Source organism: Sciurus vulgaris, assembly GCF_902686455.1.
Source record: "Sciurus vulgaris genome assembly, chromosome: 10".
In the NCBI taxonomy this organism is placed as follows: domain Eukaryota; kingdom Metazoa; phylum Chordata; class Mammalia; order Rodentia; family Sciuridae; genus Sciurus; species Sciurus vulgaris.
In genome coordinates, this window is record NC_136470.1 from 120,153,320 (window position 1) to 120,180,401 (window position 27,082).

General features: G+C 40.6%; 1 protein-coding gene across 2 annotated transcripts in view; it reads right to left on the minus strand.

Moving 5' to 3' along the window:
- Positions 1–7,578: 7,578 nt before the first annotated feature.
- Positions 7,579–27,082, minus strand: part of ACAD11 (acyl-CoA dehydrogenase family member 11) — a 78,884-nt gene continuing 59,380 nt past the window's right edge. Inside the window, exons 14-21 of one of the 2 annotated variants that reach the window (XM_079101282.1) lie at positions 21,386–21,452; positions 20,317–20,402; positions 18,596–18,667; positions 17,584–17,738; positions 11,397–11,513; positions 10,423–10,532; positions 8,665–8,793; positions 7,579–8,618 (exon numbers count right to left, since the gene is read on the minus strand). In XM_079101282.1, coding sequence (XP_078957408.1) covers positions 8,679–8,793; positions 10,423–10,532; positions 11,397–11,513; positions 17,584–17,738; positions 18,596–18,667; positions 20,317–20,402; positions 21,386–21,452 — 722 coding nt within the window. In that variant the 3' untranslated portion in view covers positions 7,579–8,618; positions 8,665–8,678. The remainder of the gene's footprint in view (positions 8,619–8,664; positions 8,794–10,422; positions 10,533–11,396; positions 11,514–17,583; positions 17,739–18,595; positions 18,668–20,316; positions 20,403–21,385; positions 21,453–27,082) is intronic. The other variant, XM_079101283.1, reaches the window with a different exon arrangement.

Consider the following 27,082-nt stretch of genomic DNA (forward strand, 5'->3'; position numbering starts at 1 on the left):
ATTTATACATCTGATAGATCAAGTATCTCTATCACTCTTACGGGGTGGCCTGCACAGTAGGCAGTTTCACCTGGAAGTGTCCTTGAGTTTTAGTTTGTTGTGCAACGTTGGCTTCCACTCTAGCTGGGCACCATAGTAGTTTCCCTGTAGCTTCTTTGGCTTGGATTCTTGACTTTGCACACAGCACGTACCGTGAAGTCAGAGAGCCCCCCTGTGTGGTCCAAGCCACAGTGGGCACACGATAGCAGTTCAGGCAGGTGGGGACATTAGCAGTGGGTATGAGGCGCTCACTGTGTGGCTACTCCTGCCATGGGACTGGTGGTCCCTGGGGTAGTGAGGGTGTCCGCAGGTGCTGGCTAGCCCAGTGGTGGCTGATTCTGGACCACTGGTCCTTGGACTAGCCAGTGATGTTGGCTCAGATGCTGCACAGAAGAGGCTGTGGCAGCACCTGTGTGGCACTCCCACCTAGTGCGGATGGCGGTGTGTGGTTAGACTAGGTGTGGGGGCAGGACTGTGGCAGAAACAGGGTAGGTGGGCAGCAGCAGGAGCCTCGGTGTTCATTTCTCTCCTGTTCCAGTGGCAGTGCCCACCTGAGAGTAAGACTTGGGCCAAAGCGGGGCAAAGATCCTCCTGGGGCCCTCTTTGGCTGGGCACCCAGAGGCAGGAAGATGGCTGGGCCCCCTTCACGATGCCCCCTTGAGGGGGCAGCCTTGGGACCCACCTTGTACCCTCCCTGCCCTGTCAGCAGCAGACCCCTAAGGTGGCACAGGAGGGAGGGTCATCAGCGACTGTGTGAGCACCTGTCTCCAGGCTTTGCAGTGGTGTGAGTACCAGCAGCTGGCTCAGCCTTGGTCTCAGAGCAAGTGCCTCCATCCTCCAGTTCTGAAGGAACTGAAGTTCTCCACCCTCCACTCTCTCCATCTGTCCCTGCAGTGCAGGGCACCCAGTGGGCTTCATCACTGTCACTCTGCTGTGCCAAGCTGGGGGGTAATGAAGCAGCTACCTTCTGAGCCTGTGCAGTGGATCATCTGTGGAGTCCCAGAGATTGGAATGTGTAGGGGTTTCTGAACCCTGGGCTTCTGGTCACAACCGTGTGGGTTCAGCAGGAGGCGAGGTGAAATCCTTCTGTGCAGATTTCAGGTAACCTATCTGGGTGGGCTTCTAGCCTGGTAGGCGATGAGCCTTTCTAGTAGCTAGGATTGCAGCCTCCTCACTGACAGTGTGCTGGGATTCTCTTTTTCACCCTGATCTTTGTGAACAGGAGAATCCTGTAGAGCCAGGGTAGTAGATACTGGGTATTTTGTTTCTCTTATTATGCTGCTGTCCAGGTCTCCAAATCTGCCAAGTTTCCATTTTTTGCCTCTTGCCAATTTCCAATGTTCTCCTATGACATTCACTGTGGGGGTTTCAGCCAAGTCCAGTGTGGATGAGGGAAGGGTTTACTGCCAGAAGACAGAGGTACTGGCAATAAATCAATTAATTACTCATAAACTTTTCTAATCAATAAACACACAAGAGCCAATACTCTTTTCGATTGAAAGGGGGTGCGGCAGATCGGGCCATACCAGATCTGGCCTCCAACAAGATGAAGAATCCCACCTTCACCTTTATCTATAGTCACATAGGTAAAGGGGCCCAGACCAGGAGGACCTTCTTCTCTAAGAAACAGGAAGGGGTGGAGTTAGGGAAGCCATTTGCTTAGGGAACTAGCATATCCCCAGACGCTAAGCCACTCCCATACAGAGCCACCTACTCCCCGGTGGTCTGGAACAGTCGCTCATGGCTGTCAGCTCCTTGGAGTCAAGCCTCTGTTCCCATGGCTCAGCCAAGTCTGATTCTGCTAGGCATGGATGGCTCCCCACAACTCACCTCAAAAGGCATCTATTAGCCTGTTGCTTTGGTTCTTTGTGGAGAAGCCAGTGAGTACTGGCCACCTCTATTCAGCCATCTTCGAGTCCCTTGTTTTCTCTGACCGCCATGGATCTTGTTCTCTCCTACTCTTAAATTACACTTGTGACTTGCATTATATTTCTATTCATAGTACTGGAAGAACTTTTGTCTTCTTGGACAACATGGGACAGGCCTGTAAACCCAGTTTGGCTAACCACACATTCCTCAGAGTTGAGCAAGTCAGGCAAGGAAGGAGAGAACTGGTGGGCAAGGTCAGACGGAGGTCACCGCTGCAGGATGGCTCTCCCATCAGCCTGCTCTGGCTGCTCCGGCCCAGCTGCAAAGACCTGTGTTCCTGTCTGATCTTGGTGAGATCCTTCAACTTCCTCCGTCTTCCCCTCTCCCAGTTTCACCCAGGAGATTAATTTTGCTCACATTAGCTAGGCTTTTTCTGGTGATTGCAGCCAAGCCCCTGAACTGATGATCAAGATTTGTCAGGCAGCAAGTCTCTATCCTTGGCCCCATTTCACTTTGAAACTTGTGATCCCTGAAGTCACCATTACTAAAGCTGGGCTGGAGCAGCTGAGGCTATATTGATTACGGTGCTGAGCCAGAACAAAAAGCTCTGCTTTAGGACCTAAGCATGTATGGCCAGCGAGTCAGCCGGAGGCTGTGGGGCCACACTTTGAATGCAGAGATTAATCAGACATCCTGGGATCCCTGTCCTCCTGCGCCTGGTGTGCATTCCTGTGTTCAAGAAATATGGAAGAACTATTGTTATGTTGCAGGCTTTGCTCCAGCTACTAGTGTTGTGACCAAAACAGGCAAAATCCCCTCTCTGCTAAAGTATAGCAGAGAAGGGAATAATAAGCAAAAGAAAAATACATAGTATATCACATGATGGAAAAATTTGAGGCGACAACCGAAGTAGAGAAGGAGGATTAAAAGTGCGTGGGGGTGCCCATGGGGGAAGGGTGTTGGGAAGGTTTTGAAACTTCCATGGGGGATGGTCACAGCAGGAATCCTTAGAGAGTTACATTGGCAGGAAAGGAGTAAGCCTTGAAGATATGAAGGTGTGTGTGTTGCGGGGGTCGGGTGGGGGGATTTCTAGGTGTACAAACACCTCTATAAAGACCCCCAGGTGAAAAATAGAAAGCGTGATGGTCCATTTGCAGAATACAGTTTTCAGCCTTAATTGGACTTAATTGAGCCCTTCCCCTTTGCCCGCCCTAATCCTAGAATTAGCCAATTGCATAGATCGCGACCCCAAGATCCTCCAATCAGAGGGAAGGGCGGCGGGAGGGGTTAGGGATGCAAGCCGTGCAGTGCGGCCTGGGAGCTTGCTAGCCAGGTTCTGGGGGCAGCCCCTCTGCAGGAAGTAAAGGTTCGCCCTTCACGTGCCCACCCACTTTCTTTCTGACCTTATTTGTTCATGGGGTGCTGAGGATCGTCCCCAGTGCCTGACACGTGCTGGACGAGCGCTCTACCCCTGAGCCGCGACCCCAGCCTTTGCCCACCCTCTTTCGAGCACGCGATCGATTTCTTGTGGCTCCCCCTGATTTCTAACCCGATAAACACCTGGGGCAATCGGAGGACGAGCCGGCAGGGCAGCTGGTGTGGAGGGAGGAAAAATCAGTAGAGACGAGTCGGAGGAAAAAGGCTGGCGGAGCGAGGGGTGTCTGCCATCTCCGCTTTCACCTTTAAAAACCGTGCAACTGAAAAGTCACCGTCCGGCGTGAGTCACCAACCCGGGGTGGAGGAGGCCAGCAGAGCTGCCCGCCTGAGTAGCGGTTTGGCCCCTGCTTACGTAGGGCGTCCCCGGAGTGAGGCACTTTCTCCGGGGTAAATCATCACCCTTTACTCGTGCTGGTATTTGTGGGGTAAAGGTAAAGCAGAGAAAAGCCCTTGTTTCACCAAGCTTAGCCCAGCCACGCACACAAACTAGGTTGTGTGTTTTCTTCAGGAGGAACACGGTGAGAAAGAGGTGCTGAAACAGAGGAACAACTACAAATATTATGGTAGGATCATAAATCCTAAATGTGTTTTGTCCACCCTGAATTAAGGGAGGACACTTCCCAGAATTCTGCTTATTTGGAAAGTTGGAAAATTCTAACAATCACCAGAAGTGGTTTTGTTTCTCTTAGGTGTCCTGACTTCCCTCTGTGCCTAGAGCTGATCACAGCCCTCTGGCTGATTAGTTCGATCAGGGGAAAATATTTAAATGCATATTCTCCTGGATTGTTAAATACTCATTAAACGTCTGTTTCAAACTTCTGGGCACTCCTACTGCTGGGCACGGATGCTCCTTCTCAGGCCTAGTTTTCTTTCCGTGGTGGTGATCATTCCAGGTCTGCTGGTCTGATCTGTGTTCATGGATCAAGCTTGAGCTCTTTGAGGATTTGTGAATGGATGCTTTACCTTCTCCCCATTGCTGTGCTGCAAACCAGGGAGCAGCAGAGCATGTGCAATCATTCATCCATGCCTTCCTTCATTCTCATTGGTAAATGCCTCAGCCAGTTCTGTGGAACAGACTTTGCTCTGCAGAATCTTCACCCACAAACAGGAGCAGGATTAAAGGGTGAAGATGTCAGACATGGTTCCAGGGATCAAGGAGACACATTTAAAAAAAGTGATATAAGTGAATCTGGAAGGAAAACATGAGCCTTACCGTCTGGTGAGAAGAGAGACCATGAATACATAGATATTCATACAAGGCAACACGTGCCGTGACAATAGAGAGGCAGTCAAAGGGCACTCTGAGGTGGCCTTCGAGCAGGCGTCTGGAAAACCTCAGGAAAGGAAAGAATCAGAACAAGGCTCCAGGCCTGGAAATGCTTGTGTGCTAGAACAACAGCCAGGAGACCATAATGGAGTGGGCCAGACTGGGGAGATCAGAGAGCGATCTCAGACAAACTCAGATGGAACCTCGTCAGCCAAAGCAGGAATTTTAATTTATCGTGAGACAAAAGCTGCTGAAACATGAGAGGCTTGTTACAGCTGGTAGTTCCACTGTGAAAACAGACTAGAAGTCCATCTGGGACTACTGCTGTACTCCAGGCACTCTGCCCCCCCAAAAAGGGGAGAAATATATGCCTCAGATGAACACCAGCTAGAATCGCTAATAGGAGACACAAGATTCATTGGCCTCCCCTGCCTCCCCTCTACTCTGCTCCTTGGCCAGGGGAGAGCGGTAGTGTTGGGGGCTGTGCCATGTTGGCGGCGCCGGGATGGTGCCTGATCACTTGGGCAGTGGGGAGGTTAATTGACATAAGCACACTCAGGTGATTTTCTCGTCCACGCACACAATGTATGCGCATGTGTTCTCGAGCACTAATTGCCTGCTTGGAGCGTCTCGCCTAATCTTTGCGTAAGAGGCGTGGCCCTGCTCTCCGCCTCCTGGAGGTGATATAAGCGTAGGTGGAGCGAGACATACATACAGCAGCCATTAGCAGAAAAGCAGTAGAAGAAGACACACGCACAGCAGCAGCCAGAGGGAAAAAACACGTGGCAGCAGCTAGTAGGGAAAAGCGGCACAGCAGCGAGTAGGGGCAGCGGCAGAAGGCAGATCGCGGAATGGAGAACTGAGACACATCACTAAAACACCTTGGGTGGACGTACCCTTAGTTCACAGGATGCAGGACTTTAAGGTGTAGCAAGTCTCTTCCTCTAAGCTCTAAGCAAAGCCTGTCTTTCTCTCAAAGTTTCTCTCTTAAGCAAAGTCTCTTTCTCTCTGATAAGCGGGGTCTCTCTCTCCTCTCAGAGCAAGTAAACCTCATTTCCTCTATCCTCTATGAACAAGCGAGAAAGCAGTGCACTAAGGAGAAAGATAGAAGTGCCTCAGTTTCCATTCCACCACCCATTAGACCCGTGCAAGTTGTTGCTGCAGGCGGTGACAAATATCCACGGATTTTGTACCACAAAGAGCCAGCGACAGGGTAGGAACATCTCATTCTTAATTTGAAATAGAGAAACCAGGTGAGGCTGCCAGTTGAAATAGGCTATTTTTTTTTCATAGTAGACATTTTCATGAATACATTTCATTTGATAATATTCTTTAAGAATTCCTTAGAAAGTCTGGGTAAAAAGTGCCTGCCCTCTGAACTTTCCAGAGACTGTGAAATCTTGATTCAAGAACAAGGAGAAAAGTGGGTTTGGGCGAGCCTTGTGCCACTTAGTGGGTTCCATCTGTGTGGAACATCATCTTCCGCTTTTTCCCTTTTAGTCTGCATGTGTCATTGCTGGTGAGGTGAATTTACGACTTCTCTGTTAAAAGACCTACCTGCCACATTGGACTTGGCCGCTTGTCACCTACCTTAGTTCTCTTCAACAAAATATGAGCATCCTTGTCGCATGTAAGGGGACCACGGTTGTGTGGAACAGCGGGGGTGATGGGGACCCCCTCCAGGAGGCCTTTATAAATAACATAGGTTGATGGGGACACCGGCTCCTCCATAGTTGTGTCTTCTCAAAGTTAAAAACTTCAAGTATCGGAGATCCCTTGCTGGCTGCTCCCCTGGACAAGCACACTCACCCTTTATGCATCCTAGTGTTTTGCTGAAGCAAAGACCATGACCTTCTTGTGTGGGACCTTGTGTGTCTTCCCTGTCTGGTTGCCTTCAGCTCCTCCTCTTCTGCTACTGGCCACCCAGGAAATCTTGGAGGGGTCTTGATGGGTGAAGCCCTGACTGGGGAGCTCACCCTCCTTCCTCCCTTCCTGCTGTGTTGTTTTATAAAGGGCAACTTCTCATTTTAAAACCATGTGGTTCCTAACACATGGCAAGGCCAGCACTGTCTCAGGTGGACTGTTGCTCAGTGACTCCTGGCAAGAGCCTGGGGAGACAGAGCCCCAGAAAGGACCTGAAGCTCACAAGCTTTTAGTCAGTGCACTCACCCACCATGCCTAGAGCCAAGGGACCCTGGTTCTCTTCATTTTTATAATTTTAAGACATTTTTTCTCTTTCAAAAAAATTCCTCTGTTCTTTTACCATAATTTTATCTAAATAACTAAAGGTAGGGAAAGAGGTAAGTATTGATGAACATGGAGTGATCTGCCTTACAGTTTGGTATGTACAGGACCGTAGATAACTGAAACAAATAACCAATTTAGCCAGCTTTCTTCAAAGATAAAAAAAAAATGACAAGATTTATCAGTATTGAGCATAACTCTTAATGTCAACAGTTAAAAAAAAAATCCTGATTTCTTCTAAAGTACAACTTTGAAAATAAGTAATAAGGTTACAGGATTTGACCCACATCAAATAAGGAGATCTGATAAAGTATGATGTTTCACAAGTCTCAAGGTGTTCTATATGGTTCAGTGATTCTCACAGCAGATCCTCGGTAGGTGAGGGTCCTCTGGGATTAAAAATTTGATCTCAACGTATAGAAAGAAAATGAGTTACGGAGGTTAAGGTGGCCAGTGTCATAGAGGACCTCACAACATGTAGGGGACCACAGCCTGGGGCTGGCCAAGTTCCTGCTCACCTCCATATTCACCCAGGGAGAAATTTAAATCATGACCAAAAGCATCTAAGGACATTGTTAAATTCATGGGATGTGTATGCATTGTGATAAAACAAGCCTAAAAGGTTTTAGGGGAAAAAAATCCTTCTATTTGAAAATTAAAAATTTTATCAGTTATTATTCCAATAACATTCACACTAAAAAGATAACAAGAAAGAGGTGAAATGATTTTTTAATAATATACTTTATTAACTCAATATTTCCAAGTTGTAATTTTGATATGTAATCAATATAAAAAGGTTCTGAGAATTTTTCATGCTAAGTTTTCAAAATCTGGTGTATATTTTACACTTACTTTGTTTTCTTATTTGAGTGCCAAATTTTGATTCAAAATACTTTCTCTCTATTAAGATTTCATAAAATTTACAGTTGAAAAGTATATTCACATAATCAAGTCATCCTAAGCATAAAGTGTTCCCCATAAGTTAATTTAAATTTTTTTAAATAAAAAATTCCGTTCCTCAGTTTCACTAGCCACATTGAGAATGCTCAGGAGTCACACGTAGCCAACAGCTATCCTGTGTGGGACAGCTGACATAACTGCCACAAGGATAGGCTGCTGTTTGTTGTCAGCCACTCAGAGCAGACTCTCTTTAACTTCTTAACAAAATGGAAGAACTTTCTTGCAGCTCAAACTGTCCACTGTTCTCATTAACATTTTATAAACAAGCAAAATGGTTCTTAGTTATGTTTTCTCAAAGTATGCCATGTTTTCTTATAAGTGTCAGCTGCATTCAGATTGAGGACGTAAGTGTTCCCCGCTGCATCACGAAGAGGTTAGAACTGCATGAATTCTGAACAACACACTCCACTCAGCCATGTGTTTTTCTGCAGTGCAAACATTACGACATGATGTCAAACTAACCCCCAAAAAAATAGTGTGAAAGAGATTCAACTATATATTTTTAAAAACAGGATGAAATATTACTGAAGTTATTTGAGTAATTCCTAAAATTCAAAACATCAAACCATTTCTAAGCCTATGTTTTAGAAATGGTTCTCCAATTTTCTTCATGATCTCATTACAAGTTACATTTAGAAAGCACATTCTAAACCACTTAGTTACTAGACTTAATTACAGCTGCAGTTTCTAACTTACATCTGTGTGACCCTTGACATTATAAAACCCACTGATCAAAACAGAAGCTAAAATCTTCCCCACAATCGAACACTAACCCTGTTCTCAACTGTTCAAGTGTGAGACTCGGAATGCCGGAGCTGACTGAGGAAGGTCTCTCCCCAGGGAGTGGGCGGTGCCACCCTCCTCACATCCTGGCTCTCATTGCCTTGGCCTGGTCCTGTAGCTCCATTTTGGCGATTGCTGAGAGGTGCACTTCATCGGGCCCATCTGCTAGGCGCAGAACTCGTGTTATTGCATACCTGATAAAACCAAAAGAGCAGGTATCAAAGAGGAACATGGTAAGTTAATGGAATGATAATTCTAAACCAAGATTAAGTCCAATGCAGTAGGAATAAGAAAAAGAATACAACTAAAATGAAGGGAGTACGCCCAGAGGACTTCCAAAATTTGGAGACCTGGGTCAACAGCAAAATATCCCAGTGTCTACCATCCTGGCTCTCCAGGGTCAGGGTGAAAGAGAATCCCAGCACTCTATCAGTGAGGAGGCTGCAATCCTGGCTACTAGAAAGGCTCATCACCTACCAGGCTAGAAACCCACCCAGATAGGTTACCTGAAATCTGCACAGTAGCCTTGCTGTGGAAAGGATTGCACCTCGTCTCCTGGTGAACCCACATGGCTATGGCCTGGAGCATCTTGAGATGGGAGCTATGGTCTGGATTTGGACTGACCTAGGGTTCAGAAACCCCTACACATTCCAGGTGGAGAGGTGGAGAGAATGGAGGGTGGTGCCCTTCAGAACTGGAGGATGGAGGCACTTGCTCTGAGACCAAGGCTGAGCCAGCTGCTGGTACTCACACCACTGCAAAGCCTGGAGACAAGTGCCTACGCAGTTGCTATGCATTTCACCTGAGCCACCTGCTACTGACAGAGCCAGGAGGGAAAACCACAGTTCCCGCTGTTGCCCTGACCACAGGGATGAGCTGAGGGGCCTTGAGCAACTGGCTCCAGCCATCGACTCACCCCCATGTGTGTGCTATAAAGAGTTTGGAAACCCAGGTGTGCATGGCCAAAGGGCACCAAGAGGAACTTTGCCTGACTTCAGTCTCCACTGCACCCCTGGGTGTGCACTGCCACTGGCATGGCAAAGAGGAACATCATGGCTCCTGTTGCCATGGTGCCATGCGACTACGCACTGCTGTCAGAACTGGATGTGAGGACCACAGAGAGGGTGCTGTGGCTCCTGCCACCTCCTCTCCCCATGCAGATTCTGGGCTTGAACCAGTGGGTTAATCTCATTCTTGGTTTGCTACATGTTACTGGAAGCTGAGAGAGCTAAGAGCTATCTTAAGTAAGGCTCAGATTGCAAATGGCATGACAGCATGTGTTTTTCTTTCTTTCTTAAGGCTAAAAATCCATGGGCTGTGAGACCCTCTCTCCAGTGCAATAGAGAAGGTAGCACTGTGGCCATGTGTGACGACAGGTGGTAAATGGAGAATGTTCCTTCTCGCCTCCCAGTAATGAGAATCTGGCTATCTCATGGTCACTGGCATTCACTGCTGCAAGTCCAGCTGCTGGTTCCCTCTGTGGGTGGTGACCTGTGCAGGACACACAGCGGGCTCTTGGCTGTGTTTGGCTCTCTGTGGCCCTCCCCTTCTTTGTATTTCTGGGTAGATCTCCATGCTACGTCTTTATGCCAGGAACTCTTTGTGGGTCCCCTCGGTGTGAAATTGAACATGTCAGCCTGAGCTGATGATTGTAATCATAAGAGTCATAAATTTCTTGGTGCTGAGCTGTATATTAATGTCTCAGATCACCTCATTAAGCCTTCAATTATACTTTAAAGTAAGTTAGTATTTTTATTTTCTTCTTGAACAATTAGTGTCAAGGCATCTGTATATTTCTAAATAGATATTCTACATTCACTCACATGTTAGCCAGAGGGAAATCCTGGGAAACACCTGCACCTCCACACACCTGGATGGCTCGGTCAATGATTTTGCAGACGGTCCGTGGGGCAGCCACTTTGATCATTGCAATCTATAGTAGCAAGATACGCAAGAATCCTTTTTAGACCATATACACTATGCCAGAATTTGATGTAATTCATGTTTTCCTCTGTGAATTGAAATAAGGAAACTTTCCCACACCAAATCACCCCTAAAACAGGATCTCTGGTGAAAGCCAACAATGAAATTTTCTATAATGCAGTTAACAGCCATATTTCAGTCAATGCAGACCTTCTGTAAAGACCTATCTCTTCCAAGTCATGTTTTATTCATTTATTTATAACTTGCCTTGTTTCCAAAAGGATTTCAGGCAGTGCATAAATTACACTTATCATGTTTGGGATCATAAAAAGAGTTCAAGGGTCATCGCTCCACTACTCAGTTTTCTCTTAGCAATTTTATGAGCTTTTAGAAATAGTATGTCCTTATTCCATATAAGCCAGAAGGAAGGCAGGGCACAAGAGGTGCCTTTTGTGAAGCACTTACTATGTGGCAGAATCATCCTATGCATTCTATATGTATCATCACAGTTACTCTCCTCAAGAACCCTAGACCAAAGCAGAAAAGTTACATACTTTGCCCATGGTTTAAGGCTACAAGAAAGTGGCCTAATATAGTAATTAGTACTATTAATTCCAGGCCTATATAAAGCCTGGAATTTCCCCATTCTTTGTCACTGTGTGTCAAGAAAGCTGATGATATTCTGCATCCCCCAAAGTCATTCCTTAAAGCAGCCCTATAAAAACTGCAAATAATAGATATTTATAATCTTTAAACCATAATTATTTGAGGGCTTCCAATATTCTGAGAGCCACTGAAGTGTCATGAAACCTGAAATGCACATGGAGGGGAGAAACTGGCAAAGACTCTGCAGTTAGTGGTCCAGGGGCCTCACCTCCTTTCTGGCACTAGCACTGCCCAGAGTATCTATGTTGTGGGCGGCTTTCAAGGTCAACAAGCGGATCTCCTCAATGGCAATGCGGCTCTCAGCAATCCAGTGAGCCACAACTTCCTGTAGGGGAGCAAAAGGAAGGAGAAGATAAGCTGGTGTCTGATAATCACATGTAACACACCCTTGTAGTTTGGCAAAAACAATTTCTAGGCCAATGGTCATTCTTTATCATTCTAAATGAAAGAGTTCACTTGGTCCATCTACACCACCTGGCCACATACCTGTGAAATACTAGTTAAAATCAAAAACTTAAAAATAAACTTTATTTGTTCAAAAAAATTCTTTATTTTGGATATCTCTATGCCTAAGGTCAAGATGGCTGAACTGGCAATTTATTGCCAAACTACTCCTGAATGTTCTTCCTGAATACAAACTGCATGTTCTTATTGAAACTTGACTAGATGTTTGGTGGTGGAGTTGGTTATGGTCAAAATACACAATTCCCAGCATGGGGATGATTCAACAGCATCCCTTTATTTTTTAATTTTTAATTTTTTTTTGCTTTTATAATATTATTATTGTTGTTGTTTGTACTATGGATTAAATCCAGGGGTACATAGCCACTGAGTCGCATCACCAGACCTTTTTTATTTTTATTTTTATTTTTATTGTAAGACAGAGTCTCACTAAGTTGATCAGGCCTCACTAAATTGCTGAGGCTGGCTTTAAACTTGAGAAGCATCCGTATATTGCACTGTTATTGTTATTTATTTATTTAAATGATCCTTTCCCTTGGTGGATAAGTATATGAATTTATCACATGTATAGACTGGTATAACCACAATCAGGATACAGACCAGCTCTGCCTGCCCTCAAAACTCTCAAGCAATCCACAAAAAATTTCTGGAACTTAAAAGTGAGTTTAACAAGATCATAGGATACAAGATAGACACACATAAATCAACTGTGTATATATAAATATGTATATGTAAAGAACACAGACACTGAAATTAAAAATACACCACCACTTGTAATTGCTCAAAACCCAAAATACTTATGTGTAAATAGAGTTATGCACAGCTCTGTATGTGAATTAAGTATAATTGTGGGATACATTCTGAGACTTGTGTACTTAGGTGATTTTGTTGTTGCATAAATGTCATAGAGTGTACCTACGAAAACTAAAACAGCTATGACATCACTAGGTGACATCATCTTATGAAACCACCATTGCATATGCAACTCATCATTGACTAAAACATTGTTATGTGCTGTAGGACTGTAAAAAGACATGTAGAGGACTCGTTTGCTGAAAGCTACACATAAATGATAGAAGAGACCAAAGCAAAGCTAAATAGACATGTTATGGAATAAAAATGTAACACAGTAAAGATATCAATTCTTCCTAAACTGATGTATAGATTTAACGTAATTCTCATCAAAATCGAAGCAAGATTCTTCATGCAGATAAGAACAAGATTATTCTAAAAATTGCGTGGAAAGGCAAATGAACCAGAATAGCTGAAACACTTTTGAAAGAGAAATCAGTCACTAACTTACTTTTGAGAGGAGTCAGTCTAGTTTATTTCAAGACAAGTTTTATAACTACAGTAAGCAAGACTGTGTGGTGTTGGCAGAGAGACAGACATAGATAATTAGGACATAAAAGAGGATCCAGAATAGGCCCACATAAATATATCTGATAGAATTTTGAAAAAGGCACAAAAGTAATTCAGTAGAGGAAAGATACCCTTTACCACAAATGTTGCTGGAGCAATTGGATATCCATGGGGAGGGGGGACCAACCAAACAAAAATAAAAATTAAATTTTATATGTTATACAAAAATTAACTCAAAATGTATTGCATATTCAAATGTAAAAGTTTAAGGAAAAAAATCATAAGGGAAAATCTTCAGGACATAGGGCAAAACAAAATGTTCTTAGACTTGACACCAAAAGCATGACTCACAAAAGCAAAAAATGACGTTAGAATTCATGAAAATTAAATACTTTTGCTCTGTGAAAGACCTTGTTAAGACGATGAAAATAGGAAGAAATATTTGCCAATTATACATCTGACAAAGGAGGTTTTCTAGAATATATACAGAACAGTAAAAAAAAGTAAACAATTAGAATATGGGTCATAATACATGAACCTAAGAGGATATAAATGGCAAATAAGCACGCAAAAGGCTCATTTACAATTAGCTATTGGGGTAATGTAATTAAAGCCACTTGAGATATCACTACAAATCTATCAGAATGACTAAAATAAAAAAAAAAAGTTTGACACCATCATATGCTGTTGGGGATGTGGACAAACTGGATCATTTATACACAGTGAGAATGAAAAACAGAAAACAGACTGACAGTTTCTTCAAAAATTAAACAAGCTAGGCTAGGGATGTAGCTCAGCAATAGAATGCTTGTCTAGCATGCATTAGGCCCTAGGTTTCATCCCCAGGACCCCAGAAAACAATAAAAAATTAAACATGCAACTGCCAGATGATCTGCTGTCAATAGTTAACTGTCGTACAACCATAGTAGGAAATGCTACAACAAGAAAAATGAACCAACTACTGATACCCACAACCTAGATGAATCTCTAAAGGATAAAGCACCAGTCCCCAAAGTTTACATCCTGTACAATTCCATTCCTGGAGTAACAAAAGTATAAAAATGAACACGTAGGTGGTTGCTAGGAGATAATGAGGAGGTGGGAGTGAGAGCAAAGTGGGTGTAGGCCATGAGAGGACCTTGTAGGGATGGAAATGTTCTGTAGCCTAACTGTATCGATATCAACATTGTGGTTCCGATACAAGAGGCAGTCACTGGGGGGAACTGGGTAAAAAGGTATAGGGGAATCTCTGTATTATTTCTTATATGTCTATTTATAATTATCTTACAACAAAAAGTTTAACAAAAATTAGTAGTTTCTTCTCACTTATCTTGGTGAACATTCTGAGAATTTTCCTTTTTGTCAAGCCTCACCATAATCCCAGGAGTAAATGGACATTTAGAATTCAGCACGGAAGCCCAGGCAACATACTGAATGCTTCCTGTTAGCTGAAATCAGCTTCTGTTTCCCAGTTTTAAACACAGCATTGTTTTTTCATTGGAGAACAATGTTTAAGGAAGTTAGCCCGGCAGACAATTACAGTGCTTTCTTGCAAGCCACCTTCACCTGCCACAGACATTTTTAGGCATAGTTATGTTTGCTCTGGGAAGTTTCTTCAGCCATAGGATGTCTGGTTAGAGCATCTCTGGAGCACTTATGTTCAGTATGACAGTCATTAATCAAATGTGGCTACTGAGCATTTAAAATATGCTCAGTCTGAATTGAAATGTTGTGAAAGTGTAATATACATGCCCACTTTAATTTATTTTTTAATTTACTTATTTATTTATACCAGAGATTGAACTCAGGGGCACTTAACTATTGAGCCACATCCCCAGCCATTTTTTGTATTTTATTTAGAGAAAGGGTCTCACTGAGTTGCTTAGGACCTTGCCAAGTTGCCGAGGCTGGCTTTGAACTCACGATCCTCCTGCCTCAGCCTTGTAAGCTGCTGGGATTCCAGGCATGTACCACCATGCCCGGCTATATGCCCAATTTTAAAGAATCAGTATTTTTAAAAAGAATTTAAAATATCTCATTAATAATATTTTTATACTGATTTCAAGTTGAAATGATCACTTATTGGTATCTTGGGCTAAATAAAATAAATTTTAATATTAATTTCATTTATTTGCTTTTACTGTTTAAAATGTTGCTACAGTATTAGGAGATTTAAAATTACATTTGTGCTGGGAATGGTGGCACACATCTGTAATGCTAGCTACTCAGGAGCCTGAGGCAGAAGGATCACAATTTCAAGGCCAGCCAGGGCAACTTAGTGAGACCCCGTCTCTAAATAAAAAAATAAAACATTAAAAGAACTGGGGGAATAGCTCAGTGATAGAGTGCTCTGGGTTTACTCTCCAGTACCATAAAAAATAAAATAAAATTTGGAACTCAGTATATTTCTATTGGATGGTATTGTCTTAGAGGTTGAAATATGGTTCTGAATTCATGATTTCAAACAAGCTGCTGGCAGTCAACAGAATTTTTTTTTTTTTTTTTTATGGTTGCAAAACCAAGTAATTGTAACTTCACAAACTGACTCAAAATGCATTTACATTTTTAGCTTCATAATAAAAGAATGTGTTCTCAATTGGGTCACTACAGACCCTAGATTTGCTAAAAAGCACTAGATGGATAGAACTGAGTGTTCTAGGAAACTGCCAAATTTTTTTTTACTAAGACTGACTTTTGCATTAGAGTCTGGCATTATTTGAAGAGAGCTGGAAGGAGTCTCAAAATTCAGGGAAATGGAATGTTACTTTCACAAATTGGGGGTGGTGGGTAAGCTGGCCTGAATTTTTGTTTATGACATACTCACACATTTCTCTTCCTGCTTCAGCTAGATCATCTTATTTATACCAGATGTGAGAAGTGTCAAATGAAGAGGCATATTTTTAAAAAGCAGAAATTTCTGTCCAGGGCAGTATTATAAAATCACTCAGTCAGGCATAGTGACACATGCCTGTGATCCTAACAACTCTGCAGCCTGAGGTAGGAAGACCTTAAGTTCAAGACCAGCCTTGGCAATTTAGCAAGACCCTGTCTCAGAATAAAAAATGCAAAGGGCTGGGATGTAGCATAGGGGTAAAGTGCCCAAGTCACATTTGAGCAAAGTGCTTTTGTGTGTTCAAGATGTCTGTCAATTTTACTATGTCCTCCCTTCACCCTGCTCAATGGCTTGTAGCAAAACCTGAAAAGAAAAAAGGGGAAGAGGCCATGGTTGGTGTCAGGAGCAACTCTTTAGTCCCTAAATAGCAGCAGCAGGGCTGTATTTGTGACCCCCAAAAGGTCATACACCTCACTCCTCCAGCAGCGCCCACCAATGGCTGAACATTTCCCCTGCTGGGTAGTAACGGGGTTCCCACAAACTGTTCCCGGTGGTTATGGTATCATAAAGCAAGCTGTATTTTCTTCATGGGAACAGTGTTGCAACTAAACCATGTATATGCTGAATGAGTATAAAGACTTTATAAAATATTGACCTTAGTAGCCATTGCTATTTTTTTTTTTTTGGTGTGGCTCCTTCCTTCGCACCCCTCCCCCTCACAGTACTAATGTTATTAATATTACCATTAGTAACTACTGCCATTATTACCAACATTGAGCGTGTTATACTTCATGGAAAGCAAACACAGTCTAAAAGAATTTGGGTAAAAAATATACTGCAAAAATTTAAAAGAGGGTCATAAATGTACTTTATAAGGGGATCAATGTACTTTAGTTAAAATATACTTGTCCAGTAAACACAAATACAATTCTACTAATACAAGTTTAACCTAATATTAGCTTGCTAGTAAGAGTACATATTAAATATTTAATAATACTTTTTCTTGATTTCTTAAAAATTAGAAGGGTTTTTTGGGGGATGATTTCACTCTCCCACTTTCTGTAGAGAGCTTTTCAAGGAAATCTGCCATGAGGTTTTCTATTCCCTCTCAATACCTATTTGCTAATTTTTATTATAATATTGTTCTCATGTAACTATGTTTATAGTGCTTTGTAAACAAAGGACTCAACAGACTCTGATTTGTAGATGAAAATTCAAAATATCATGAACATTCCACCAATTCTTGGTCCCATTTCTACCCCCTTTCTCTAAGTGACAGGGAACTCACTTCCTCCTGAGGCAGACCATTCTATGGTTCAATCTCTCTATCAGAATGTTCCTCCTTTCACTGAGTGTTGGGCTGTTTCCTATATCTTTACACTAATCTGTCCTGATTTCTTTCACAAAACCAAAGGACAAGGCAGGTCCTCTTCCTGTGACAGCCTCCTGATGTCCACAGCAAGCTCTGATGACCAGGTTCTCTAGAGAAGGAGTCTGAGAAAGCGGAAGCAGTTGTCCACACTGTGTGCCCAGGTGATGAAGCACTGTAGGAGCTAAACTTTCAAAAGGTAAGCATTTCTCATCAGACTATATTTAAATACAGACATAAATATGCTTTATAGGAAAGAATCACCTCATTCATACAGAGGAAATTTCGCTAGCCAAGTAATGTTGGTTTTGTTAATGATAAGTGTAGTGTCCTGGGGTGCCATAAATTCAGGAATGTAATCATCCTTACGTGTTCATATAGTTTCTTCTTAAAGGTTTTCCTTTGTGCTGCTCGTTCACACATGATTTGCAAAGCACGTTCTGCCAAACCTACTGTTCTCATACAGTGGTGGATTCTGCCAGGTCCAAGGCGGCCTTGAGAAATTTCAAATCCCCTACCTTCACCTACAAGTAAAAAAGGAAAATATGAAAATGGCCCAGCCTGTTCCTTTTGTTATTTATACAAATTCTGGAAAACTGATGAGCTGCCCTCAATAAAAATGACCTTTTGGTGAGGAAAAAGAAAAAGTAAAGGTTCATTATGCATTTATGGGAATTTTGAGTTCTGTTTTTTTTTTTTTTTTAACCACCGTCCTTAAACATTCAATCAGACTTAAGTTCTGTCTCTTGAGCACTTGCTATGCATAAGATACTTTAATAGTGTTGCAGTAGTTATAAAGGTGGATAAAACACAGTCCCTACCCTAGGAATTTAGAATCCAGAAGAACAGGCAAGGATAAGAGCTACAGAGAGGGCCAAAGAAAGGCAAAGGAGGGCTGGATTGTTACAGTAGTAACTTTAGGGCCTGGCAGGGATTTGTTGAGTAGATGGGGTGAGAAATACAAAAATACTCCAGAAAGAAGTAGCATTTGAGGTATCATTTGAAGGCTAAGTAGGATTCCAATAAGCAAGTGTCTTTCCAGGCATGCAGTGTATAAAATTGTTTATTCGTCTGGCTTGTGTGTAAGACTTGAATTCAGAAAATACTGAGGTCTTCTTAAAACAAGGAGACCTACAGATCATGTCTTAGGAAAAAGGGTGTTGCTCTAAATTGGATATTGGATGATTTTTGTATTAAGCTATGTTTTCAATTGATTTGATATACAAAAACACTTCTAACATTTTTAAAAAACTGTATCATTCCATGTAAGAAAATTCACAAAATGGAAAATTTATCCTTGATAAATGGAGTAAATAAAATGGAAAAGTACCTAGATTAAGGCTGACAACACTGGAGAATAATCCTTCCAAACTTATCTTACCTAGTAGTAAATTGGTGGCAGGAACTCGCACTTGGTTGAAATGGATCTCAAGATGCCCTCCATGCAAGTTATCTATAAAATGGAAAATACAATTTAAAGAGAAAAATGAAAAGCGAAAAAGAGAAAAATCAGTTGACTAAAATAAAGTTATATATAATGAATCTACTGAAGTACAATTACTCAAAAAAAAAGTAAAAGGGTTTAAAAGATGCATGTGTCACAGACATTCCTAGGTGGATCTCAGCCCTGAACCCCCAGCACCCAGCAGTTCAGACAACTCGTCACCTGTTCAAGTTAGAAGAGACTTTAGAAATCATTTGATCCAGAGATTTCTCTGAAATTGCAGAGCTATGGAAAAAGAAGATTGGGCTCCATAGCACTAGCAAGACTACCTTATTATTATTTTATTACTGATTTTTTTCTTTGACTTTCTGTAGATATAGAATCCCGAAGAAAATTTTGCCTGAGGAGAAAAAAAAAAGATTTGATGTTTGAAAAATCGAAAGTAAGTAATGTAACTCAAGTTGCTATTTTATCACTATGAAAATCAGTGCCTGAAAGATGTAAAGAGCCTGCTTGAGGGGACAGAGCAGGCTCAGCATTAGTGACAAAGCAGAGACCAGACCTTCGTTCAGGTAGGTCACTCCCAGTCTGCAATTGTTCCAGTATGTGTTTGCCTCCTGAAAATGCTGGCATTTGAGTCACTGAGACAGGCCACATAATCACTCCTCCTCCTCACCAAATTCTAGAACTAACCTCTAGCTAACTCCACACCCTTTCCTGTCAGAATGGACATTAAAAATCAACTTTCTCCTCATTGTGTCTTTTGGCCTTGGACAAAGGGAATTGGAGAAATGCTGGCGAATATTTCACAGTGAAAATCAAAAGCACAGCCCTGCAAAGGAGGGTCTTTGCACCTAACCTGTACTTAAAATTCATTTTTGGTGTCTCCATGCTATTGCTTTGCAGCCCAATAACTCCCTATGTGCAATTTGCTCCAGTGAACTTGTTTGCCCCATCTTGTCCCTATACTTAACTTGTGGGTACATCCGACAGAAGGTTCTGATGTCAAACATTCCGTAAAACCAAGCCTTGCATCTGCTACTCAAACATATTCATCTTCAATAATAGAAAGCCAGATTCCCAGAGAGCCTTCAATAAATACTTGCTCAGTGGTTGACCTGAGCAGCAAGGACACAATGAAGATGTGCCCAGGATGGGTGGCAGGAAACAAAAGCAGTCTTGCTTCTTAGAAATTCAGCCCAAGACACAAGGAAATAATTGGCCTTTGGTTAAGTCAAAACAGAACTCATTGCTTATTAGCAGCTGTTGTAGGTTGATTGCCTAAGAAAACTAAACTTGGAGACAAAAAAATTACTTTTATGCAGATTATCTCAACTTGTTTATCTACATCTACTTCATTAATCCATTCTCATGAATGACAGAGAGAAGACTGGTGGTTTAGAGTTGCTTTTCCTTGAAAACCATCTGCCTTTTCCTAAGCAGTAAATGAAATGCAGCCAAATCCTGCACTACCTCATATGCTGTACCCTGAATTCCACCAGGATCTTAACACGTTGCCAGGGCCAAAGGTATTTCTAAGAATACCTCTCATACATTAAGATGCTCTCTATTCCCACCAGCATCACTGCAGATTCAAATCTTCCTGCTTCCTAATGCTTGTCATTTAGGAATCAGTGACATGTTTGCTGAGTACTTACCCATGTACCCAAAAACTGACAAAGGCCTTATTATTTTTATTCCAGGTGTGTTGATAGGAACAAGAATCATGCTGTGCTGTTTGTACCTAGTCAAAAGAAAAACAGTGTTAGGAAAAGTTTAAGAGGAGAAATGAGACGGACATTATGCAGAGTTGAAATTGCCTTGTTATAATCACATAAGCAGTAATGATTGGAATGGGGACTGTGTAAAAGACACCCTGAGCACAGTCTAATGCAGGCTGTGATCTGGAACAAAAACAATGATTTGAAAATAGTGAAAGTTATTTGATTGAGGCTTGTTATGGTTTGGATCCTAAATATTCCTCAAAAGTTCATGAGCTGAAGGCTTGACGGGGCTATGGGAGCTGATAGAAAATTTCAGAAGCAGGGCCTAGTTGGAGGAAATAGGGGGGCATGTCCTTGAAAGGTATATTGGGACTCTGTACCTTCCTCTCTTTTTCTGCTTCCTGACTACTATAAGATGAACAGCTGTGCTCTACCATGCATACTCCCCACCATGATGTTCTGCCTCAGTGCAGGCCCAAAGTGTTGGGGCCAAGTGACCTTAGACTGAAGCCTCTGAAACTGAGCTAAAATAAGCCTTTCCTCCTTGAAATTGATTTATCTCAGGTATTTTGTTATAGCAGTGGTAATCCAACTAACACAAGGTTTCTTGTTGTTGTTCAACAATTGTAACTGGGAAACTGATATGAAAAATTAAACATTTCAAGACTCTGCCTTTGATTAAAACATCTAATCACTTCAATAATACAGACAGCTCTGAAAAATTCTGTTAATCATCTAATCATAACAGCTTTGATGACTAAGTAACATTTTCTAATGCCAGAAATTCCACAGTGAAGAATGTACAGCAACACTCCCGAAATGTTTTTCAAATGTATCTTTCAGTGAAATACTTGTGAAATGCAAACAATGAAATTTAATCTCAAAATATATTTTAAACTATTATGATTTGTAAGCCCAAGTGGTATATTTTAAGTAAATTAAATGAACAGCAAAATTTACTTTTATTCCTACATATATTTTTCAATCAGTATTATTTTATTACCTGGACTCAGAAGTAGTTTTAGTTCTTCCCAAAAGAATTAAAATTTTACACCTGGGATTCCCAGCTCCTAAAATCAAGGAGGAAATGATTAGAATGCTTTATAAAAGGAAATTTCTTATTTGACATTTTATCCTGAAGGTTCTAATCCTTCCAAAGTTTATCTCTGGAAAAAAAAAAAAAAATCTTTGATTCATTAAAATAGCAATGCTGGAAGGGAAAAAAATAACATAATGAATCAAACAACATTACCCTATGTAAATTTATGACTACACAAATGGTATGCCTTTACTCCATGTCAAACAGAGAAGCAACATGTATCCCATTTGTTTACAATAATAATAAAAAAAAGAAGGAAAAAAAATAGCAATGCTTTACACAACCCTGTATGTTACCCATGAAAAATGATTAAGCAAGTACAAGATTGGACTCCATCAATGAAAACTTTGCACAAAAATAACAAGAAGTCAAAAAAGCATGTGACAGCTGCAACCTTTAAGGCAGCTCTCCATTCACGTCATATGTCTGATATAATTATATGTCATATATAATACAAATTTTATATGCCTAATATAATATTTTATATGTCCTTATGTAAGAGATTCTGATCCCACTTTCAGAAAGCCTGGGTTCTCATTTATTGATTTATTAAGGGTCAAAATTTGGCAATTTAAAATTATTCCTATTTTTTAAAAATATTTTTTAGATGTTGCTATACCTTTATTTTATTTATTTATTTATATGTGGTGCCGAGAATCAAAGCCAGTGCCCTACACATGCTATGTAAGCACTCTATCACTGAGCCACAACCCAGCCCCAAATTATTCCTAATTTAATGTTAAATATAATTTTATCGCATATTTCAGGGTCTGAGCATTCCCCATTGGTCTTGCAAAAAGCACATTTCATGTTTACCAGTAAATCTAAGTACCTGGTCCCTCAGGGAAACTACTGAACTGGCCTTCCAGCTACACAGCTGCAAATAATTGTATCAGACTAAGTTAAACATGTGTATACGAAGTCTCAAACAAAGTAACAGATTCTCTTTTCCAATTTTTATAAAAAGAGGTTTCATGACATTTGAAATCATATAATGATTTGGTGAGAAATGTAAGGAATTATATCAAATAATTGAATAATACCATCAAATTCCAGAAGACATGGAGAGATAAAGGCATTATCAACCATATGCAATTTTTAGACTTTATGTGGATACTAATTCAATCAAACAAAATAAAAAGTATTAATGGCACTTATGAAACAATTAAAAATTTGAACACTAATGTAATGATAGCAAGAAATTTAGGTTGCTAACAGTATTGTTATAAAGGAGCTCTTATTGAGATACATACTAAAGTATTTGTGAAAGAAATGATGTGATAGGTGAGATTTATTTCAAAATAATATGGGGAGAGGACAGAATGTGAGTAGGAATAAAGCAAGATTGGCCATGAGTTGAAAATTATTGAATCTCAAAACTATTCAGAGACTTCCTAGGGAACTTCAGTGTGCAGCAGGGACATGAAGGAGAAACATGAGTGGTGTACCAAAATGTCTGGAAACAGCTCATGTATGAGCAGGAGCAGTAAGGAAGGCAGTGCCCAGAGGAAGATGCTGCTTTGCCTCTAAAGATCAAGCAGGGGTTGGGAGGAGGACACAGTGGAGCAAAGCAGTACTAGGAGAAAGGTAACGAGGCGAGAAACAGACACCAAGGCAAGCAGAGGGAAAGGAGGAGTATAAACTGAGGAGTAAAGTTAGAAGTAGTCCACTGTAGATTCTAGCACTTACAATTGACATTTTGAAACACCTGCAGTTCAGTCTGTGTATCTGTAGAAGACACAAATGAATCTAACTGAGGGATACTAAGTAAACAGAAAATGGGTAGAAAAGGAAGTAGAAGAGCCTGTAAAATCATACAATTGGGGGTGCTCTTGGCCACCAACAGATAAGGGATTTCAATGAATGTCTCAGAAATAGATAAAGGCAAGTTGAACAATGAAATGTGCAGAGAAGTTAGTGTCTAGAAAATAATATATGGAGCTGAAAATGGAGAGGGTTCTGGCCTCAGAGTCAGAAAGTGTGACTCAGAAGTGAGGCTACAAAAGAGGGATTAATGAGGGATTTATAAGTAGAGAAACACAGCAGCTGGTACCCTCATAGCTATCTGACACTTAGACTGAAGGGGAGAAGTATGTATCATGTTACAAGGAAGCTGAATGGAAAAATTCTAATACTGGGGGTTGCAACCCCAAAGCTGGCTTCCAATAGCTAACCCTAATGGGAATCATGGCTCTACTCCAACAGTGTCTTACAGAATTCTTACTCAGGAAAGACATATGGCTGGAAAAGAGTTCTCTGTTAGTAACAGAGGAAACTTTAACCAGTTACTTTTCCTTTCCTCTTGAGTATTAATGGAAAACCAAAAGCATTCAAGAAACCTGCAGCATTCAAGAGAATGACTGGCCAAAATAATCTGAAAAACTGACCACAAAGGAATGAAATAAAACAAGAATCAGAACCTAAGTAACAAACAAGAAACAACAAAACTGAACTAAACCAAATGACAAAATTTCTGATTACTGTAACAGGAGAGATTCAAATGTCTTATAGCCATAAAACCAGAAAAAAATGCTTCCTGAGAACAATAATACAAAAACTTTTAGAGATTAGTATATTATTGCTAAATGTAAAGTTTCACAGAAGCACTAAAAATAAATCAAGAAAATTTGCCAGAAGTAGAAGAAAAAGCAAGAGACTGAAAATAAGAGAACAAAGAGATAACCAAAACATGAAGTACAGCATCAGGGTAAAAATCGGAGGAAAGAGAAAACAAAAAAATTAAAAGAAAGAACTTTCTGGATGAAATTTTCTAAAACTAAAAAACAAAAGTGAAGAATCTTCAAACTGAAAGAGTCATTGATGGGTAAGAACAGTCTATCAGATATGTGCTTACGACATTTCAAAACATAAATGAACTAAAAGATTTCAAAGAGACTAAAACATGTCACCTGGTATCAGACTTCTCATCAGGCTCAGAGGATACTAGACAAAAGCAAACAATTCAACTTAGACTTCTATACCTAACCAAACTATCAATTTCTGTGAAGGCAGAAGAAATACACATTTAGTCATGTGAGATCTGAGAATTATTTTTCCCAAAGAGTTAAGAATGAACTCAAGCTAAATAAGGGAGTAAATCAAGAAAAAAGAAGCCCTTATTATCCTAATAGCCCAGGAAAGTAATTCATGGAAACCCCAAAATAATTGCTCTAAAGTATTAATAGTCAATCTAGGAAGGAAAAGACTAACCTCTACAAAAGTCTCCCAGAAAACAAAGTTTAAAGAATTAATGTGGTCCAAATATAAAAGAAACTGTACCATTCTTGCTCACATCTCATGCAGGCAAGGGAAAGGGTTCTGGTGGGAGGGATGGGCTGGCTGTGAAATAAAAGTTTTAAGAAATATATATATCCGAAATAAAGGCAAAGAATATTTTTGAAGCAGGGGTGTGACCGGTTGAGCCATCCAGAAGGGTCTGGCTTTAACAAAGAAGTAGCCTGTGCTTGCTTTATTTATAGCAATACGGATCAAAGGGGACCTGTTGGAGCTTCTTCTGGAAAAATAGGACAGGGAGTGGAGGTAAGCAGGCCATTTGGCGCTAGCGAGTCACTCCTGTGCTTGTATTTAAACCTGAACAGTGAGCTAATGCCTCATACCTCATGACTCAGGCATTACTGAACAGTGCATATCCGACTGTGAGCTCCTGAGGCTAGGTATTCCTGGTTAATGGCTCCAGCTACGCTCCGTTCTCATAGGGGTCATGGATGGCTCTCCGTGTAACATGTCAGGAATTTAAGTAATACCCAGAGTGTAAGAAAAGCTGTTTTAATTGACCTTGATGATAAAACCACTCCTTAGACTGGCCAGTGATTTACAATGTATCAGTTATGGAAGGACACAAAAATCTAACACAGTACTTAGACCAACAGTAAACAATACTTGCATAGCCTTATAAGTTAAGTGTTATATATTGGTTTTCAAAGTTTAGACTCATCCTGTGGTCAACTATGATTTCGGTTACAAGACAATATAAATATTAGTCATCTTAACAATGTAAAAGTGGAAACCGTAGCTAACATAACTTATAAGAAGAAAGGAAGGAATAATATGTAGAGAAAGGGGTGAAAGATTTCTTATAAGGTAGAGCTTTAAGAGATACTGTCAAATGCAGAAAGGGATTTAAAGATTAAAGTTAAAAAAAATTTAATGGAATAAATAGCTACATTAGGAAATGGCAGTTTCAATACAAATGACCTAAATTGTAACTATTCAAATTTGAGTGTCAATAATAATGTTTAAAATGAATGTATTAGGAGTGAGAAAAAAGCATTTTATCTAGAATTATAGTGTTAATGTTCTCCAGGGCATAATGTTGGTTTGTGGAATGATAGGAAACAGTATAGTCTTAGTCTCATTTGTTACCATTTCTAATTGAATAATAATAATGACTTAAAGTCATTATATTAAACAAAAAACTAGCCTTCTGTCTTGTAAACAAATCAGTAAATCCCAATTAGGAGAAGGAGAGGCTTGCTGAGTGAACTACAATGTTTTCTTTATTTTTCTTTCCTAATTTCCTTTTAATCTGAGCATTTCACCTACAGGCTAAGGAGGAGTAATTTTCTGCAAACAGTGGGCATTTCCCCACTTCTCTGTGATGAAACACAATTTCAGAAATCCTACATGCATATTGTGCTTGATAAAACATTTAAATTGATTAAAAAAAAAACCACTTAAAATAGATTTCACTTGGGAAAGAGGGAAGGGCAAAAAGGCAGTATACTTTAAATGGGTGACTCTTCTCACCCCCAGGCTGATGGTAGAATGAGACACCTAAACTGACTTTGAGTTTGAATGACAAGACTGCTTTCCTTACAGTTATAGTCATCAGAATTGTATGAACATGAAATCATATATACATATATGTGATTTTTATCTATGTCTAGAAAGGGAGAGGCCTTTTAATTTACTGAAACTGGAAATGCAAAAAATAGAATAAAATTAGTCAACAGATGTCACACTGTAATCAGATAACAAATACATTAGGCAAAATTGTCTTTTTTTTCCATAAATACTTATTATTCATAGTATATGTGAGAGAGAAAAATTTCTATCCTTGTGTGCATTGGCAATATTATTTTATTATTAAATCCAATGATTAGTAAATTAAGTGAAGTAAAATACAAAATTATCATAGTGAAAGGAATACTTTTCATTAAAAGAAACTTCCAAGCATTTTCATAAATATAAGTAAGAATATTATAATGGTCAAGTAGAAGACTTTGCCTCAAAAAGTCTGCAAGTAGGTGCGCTGACATTAGACAACAAAGGCCCTCAGGTTAAACATACTTTTTTATATTAACCTTTGCTGTAATTTGCATGTTGAATGTCCCTGGAAGGCCCATGTGTTACAGACTTTGTCCCTACTCAATAGTGATAGACCCTTTTGGAGATGAGACCTAGAAGGAGGTTCTTATCTCATTGGTAGTGTGTTCTCAAAGTGGACTGTGGGACCAAAGTCCCATTTTCTTCTTCTTTTGATCTCTGGCCCTGAGGTGAGCATTTGCTCCTTCACATACTTCCCACCATCACCATCCTGCACCTGGACTTAAAAGCAATAGGTCAACCCAGTCATGAACT